Here is a 5,000-nt window from a genome sequence, read left to right as displayed (position 1 = left end):
AAGAGTGTGATTATAGTCTTTAAACACTACAGAACACTGGAGAGTGAGAACTAACATGAGCACTGGAGTGTGTGATTATGACTGATGATCTTTCTACAGTCAGATGAGATTATAAAACTATTAGCTACTGAGCAACTCATAAAATATCTCAACATCTGAGATCATCATAAATCCAACACCAGCTTCTCCATGCCAGAACCTTTAAACATAAATGCAGTTAATCATCAACATTTGTAAAAACATCAACAGTTCACATTTTAAAACAATTTTAAATCAAATACCTGTTCGGTTAAATAATATAGAAAACAATATTTTAGAATTTTTTTAGATATAAAATGTTATATATAAAAATAAAATAGAATAAAGGACAATAGAGTAAGCTATTGATCAAATAAAATTAAATCATTGGACAAATTAAATTAGTTTACATTTGTTGGACCCCTTTTGAGTACCGTATTTTCCGGACTATAAGCCGCTACTTTTTTCCCACGTTTTGAACGCCGCGGCTTAAACAACGAAGCGGCAAATTTATGGATTTTTCCTGGGTTTTTCCCGGTTTCACAAACTTCAAGCCAAAAAACTGAACCCCATAACATTAGACCAATGAAATTTCCGTACAGAAACGAAAAAACGCACCTCACCTGTGTTCTGAGCTGCACGGCATCGGGAGAAAAACGTCCACCAGATTTTTAAACGCACGACGATGCCAAAAGATAAACTCCCGAGAGAAATAGTTGTGAAAGGAAGGAGAAAGACAGTGAACAATGACTTTCTTGGTCGGCTACTGTTTAGATACAAGCCGTTGTAACGCGTTGAGTCTGGGTGAAGGGAGAGCTCGCTAACTCCAGTAACAACACAAATCATATAAGCACAGACAGCTTTCCAAAACTCGTGCTTTTTTATTTTTCTTGGCAACAGCGTTACGGGTTAGTCAAAGAAACTTAGAAATGAGCATCAGAAAATAATAAGGACATATTCCTCAGTCTTGCATACATGCAGTAATAGCGGAAAAATACAGTGCCAGGCAATTCCCAAAATGCCGCTTTGCTCTTAAAGGAAGCGCAACATATTTTACCCGTTACACCGTGTAACAGACACTGTCTTTCATTAAAGCCTGTGTAAAGTTTATTATTTTCAGTGTAGACCTGCGGCTTATACACAAGGTGCGGCTTATTTATGTTCAAAATAAAAATATTTGTCAAATTCAGTGGCTTATATATGGGTGCGCTTTATAGTCCGGAAATTACGGTACGTCCAGATGTGTATGTAAGTTGGGTAATGGAGAGGAGATCGGGTAACAGAGTGGAGATCAGGTAACGGGGAGAAAATCGGGTAACGGGAGAAGATCGGGTAACGGGAGAAGATCGGGTAACGGGGAGGAGATCGGGTAACGGGAGAAGATCGGGTAACGGGGAGGAGATCGGGTAACGGGAGAAGATCGGGTAACGGGGAGGAGATCGGGTAACATATCGGGTAACGGTGAGAAGATTAAGTAACAGACTCTGGATCAGGTGTTAGCTGTTAAGAGACTCTGACCCATGTGTCTGTAAATTTAAAATTCTGATTGTGTGTGTGTGTGTGTGTGCGCGTGTGTGTGCGCGTGTGTGTGGGTGTGTGCGCATGTGTGTGCGTGTGTGTGTGTGTCTGTGTGTGTGATTAATCTTCATATGACCTTATAAGGAACACGACGCTCTCTTGCTGGCACAGAAACGAGGGAAAGAGGAGAAAAGAGAAAGTGTTGACTCGCACTGCATCCACTTTCTGCTGCTCAGCTGATTTTAACCTCAAACTGTATACATTCAGTTAATGTCAGAAATAAAATTATAGTGTGTGTGTGTGTGTGTGTGTGGTGTGTGTGTGTGTGTGTGTGTGTGTGTGTGTGTGTGTGTGTGTGTGTGTGTGTGTGTGTGTGTGTGTGTTATAGAAGTCTTTGTTGAGATTTTGGAGGATGTCCCACCAGACGTGGGCTTGTTTTGTCCTTCACAGTCTGAGGTTCAGTTTCAGGATCAGTGTTTTATTCGATCAAAATGATGAAATGTCTGACGTTTCCTGGAATCAGTTTTTTTTAGTCTCTTCTGGACTCATGTTTTCGAGCCAGTGGTTTATATTTTCTGGACTGATGTCTGATTTCTGTGCATGATTTATGGACAGATGTGTCTGATAGCAGACGTGTATCTGATATCTGATGTATCAGGTTTCAGGGGGAAAGATGGCTGACTGCTGGGGATGAAAAAGTAAATCTCATCTCTTCGGTTCTTAGACAAAAGTGGCCAGGAACAGCTGGAGGAACAGCTGGAAGAATATATACATGCATCAATATCTATACTGAGAGAGAGGGAGTGAAAAAGAAAATGAGACTGAAAGAAAGAAACAAAGAGGAAGAGAATGAGAGATGGAGACAGAGAGAAAATTTAGAGAAACAGAGAGAGACAGAAATAGAAAGAGAGACAACAGAGTGAGACAGAGACACTACGGAATAAAAAACTGAGATAAGACAAAAGAAACCACGAAAGACAGAGTGAGACACGATGCACTAAGAAACTGGGACAAACGGAGACAGAGAGAAACAGAGAATGAGACAGAGAGTGAGACAGAGAGTGAGACAGAGAGTGAGACATTATGCACTAAGAAACTATATACCTGCCAACACACACACACACACACACACACACACACACACACACACACATTTTGACAGTAAAGGTGTAAGATGTAGATTTACTGGGTAATTTGTGATTAATTAAATAAAAACTTAATAATAAATGTTATAATAAATAAAAAATATTACATAATTTAATCATAAATTCAATACAGAATTGACAAAAGAAATATATATATATTATATTAGCTACATGTAATATAATTTATTAGCTACATTATATGTATAGATCACTTGCTGACCAATCAGAGAGCTGCAAAAATGGAAGAAGGAAACATTTATCATCATGTATGATAGAGAAGTGCAGCAACCAGGTGGACATTTATGTGTGATGTCATTGTAATTTACAGTCTCTACTTATGATGTCATCATGTTAATATTAAATAAATGAATAAATTATTTATATTAAAAAAACTTAACCAAACGTATACGTTTCTAATATACAAGCCACGCCCCCTGCTTTAGTCATGTAGAGAGGGAGAGAGAGAGAAAGCTGTCATCAGAGTAATAACATGTTTAAAGTGAAAACATTATCCAGTGCTGTCATTACACACACACACACACACACACACACACACACACACACACACACACACACACACACACACACACACACAGACATACACTTGTACTTTGTCCTTGGCTGACTCACAACTGTCTCTTGTAATTCAATAATTGTATTCAGGTTTGTGTGTGTGTGTGTGTGTGTGTGTGTGTGTGAGAATGAGTGAGTGAGTGTTTGTGTGTGCATGTGTGTATCAGATGATTTTGTAAATCCATTGTTACGCTGTTGTGTAACAATGGAGAATAGAAACCCTGTTTAGATTGAAAAATATGTGTGTGTGTGTGTGTGTGTGTGTGTGTGTGTGTGTGTGTGTGTGTGTGTGTGTGTGTGTGTGTGTGTGTGTGTTGTTGAGATGTTAGGAGTAAGAGGTATTACATAGGACACACAGTGATTTACATAAAAAATGAAATGAAATAAAAATAATTATAATTAAATGTTTTGGGAAAAAATACTAAAAAAAACAAAACAAAAAAAAATACATTTTTAACGTGTGTGTGTGTGTGTGTGTGTGTGTGTGTGTGTGTGTGTGTGTGTGTTACAGTGGTGTGTCACCTGCCCTGTATGAATGGAGGGAAGTGTAATGCGAGAGATAAATGCCAGTGTCCACCGAACTTCACCGGAAAGTTTTGCCAGATGTCTACACAGAGCGGAGCAAACACCAACATCCACACCACACACACACTCCCACTGAGCTACAGCCACGGCCAGGGTAACACACACACACACACACACACACACACACACACACACACACACACAAAATCTATTAGTTTGTCTGTTCATGTACTCTTCCCCCCTCCCCCTCCTCCCCCTCCTCCCCCTCTTACCCCAGGTGTGGTGAATATTCATGTAAATCACCCCCCTGAGGCATCGGTTCAGATCCATCAGGTGTCTCAGGTGGAGAGCAGCAGCAGTTCAGTGCAGGTAAACTTCACATCTACAAGCATCAAGGTACATGATATAGGGGGGCATGGCCTAAGGGACTGGAAAATGTAGATGTGGCCCAGGGGGTGTGGCCTAGTAGGTGTTTCTATAGTAGAGTATTTCTATGTGAGACAGGTACATCAGAACATCTGAAGTGTTTTTTGAAGTGTATTTTGTTTTTTTATCTCATTTGTTTATTTATAAAGTGTTTATTTGTAAGTATTTTTGTAATCTGTATATAATAGGGGGTGCGATATCTGACAATACATGATATCTCGATATATTATTTTGGATTTAGCGATAACGGTATTTAGATATGTAGGTGAGTGTTACGTTGTGCTGGTACATTAAGGAATACCGTAAACAGCTGACTAATAAAATGTTTTTAAAATGTTTAAATATAATATAATTATTTTATTTATATAACATAGGATTTCCATAAATTGTATAATATATTTAACATATGTTTTGTGATGAATGAGGAAAATGAGAGAGAGAGAAGGTTGGATGGTGTGGAGATGTGAAGCAGGATGTAGATAGGATTAGTAAGGAGGAAGTGAGAGCAGCGATTAAGAGGATGAAGAGTGGAAAGTCGGTTGGACCAGATGACATACCGGTAGAAGCGTGGAGATGTTTAGGAGAGATGCAGTGGAGTTTTAAACCAGATTGTTTAACAGGATTTTGGAAGGTGAGAAGATTCCTGAGAAATGGAGGAGTGTGCTGGTACTGATCTTTAAGCATAAGGGAGATGTGCAGACCTGAAGTAACTACAGGGGAATTAAGTTGATCAGTCACACCATGAAGTTCTGGGAAAGAGTAGTGGAAGCCAGGCTGAGAGAAGAGGTGACCATC

General features: G+C 39.2%; 1 protein-coding gene across 1 annotated transcript in view; it reads left to right on the top strand.

Annotated features, from left to right (window-relative positions):
• ltbp1 (latent transforming growth factor beta binding protein 1) overlaps positions 1-5,000 on the top strand; it is an 86,672-nt gene that overhangs the window by 34,864 nt on the left and 46,808 nt on the right. The window contains exons 6-7 of the mRNA XM_083545463.1: positions 3,766-3,933; positions 4,057-4,148. Of these exons, the coding sequence (XP_083401589.1) occupies positions 3,766-3,933; positions 4,057-4,148 (260 nt within the window). The remainder of the gene's footprint in view (positions 1-3,765; positions 3,934-4,056; positions 4,149-5,000) is intronic.

The sequence above is a fragment of the Silurus aristotelis genome (assembly GCF_946808225.1).
Source record: "Silurus aristotelis genome assembly, chromosome: 6".
Lineage (NCBI taxonomy): Eukaryota > Metazoa > Chordata > Actinopteri > Siluriformes > Siluridae > Silurus > Silurus aristotelis.
This window is presented reverse-complemented; position numbering and strand designations above follow the sequence as displayed.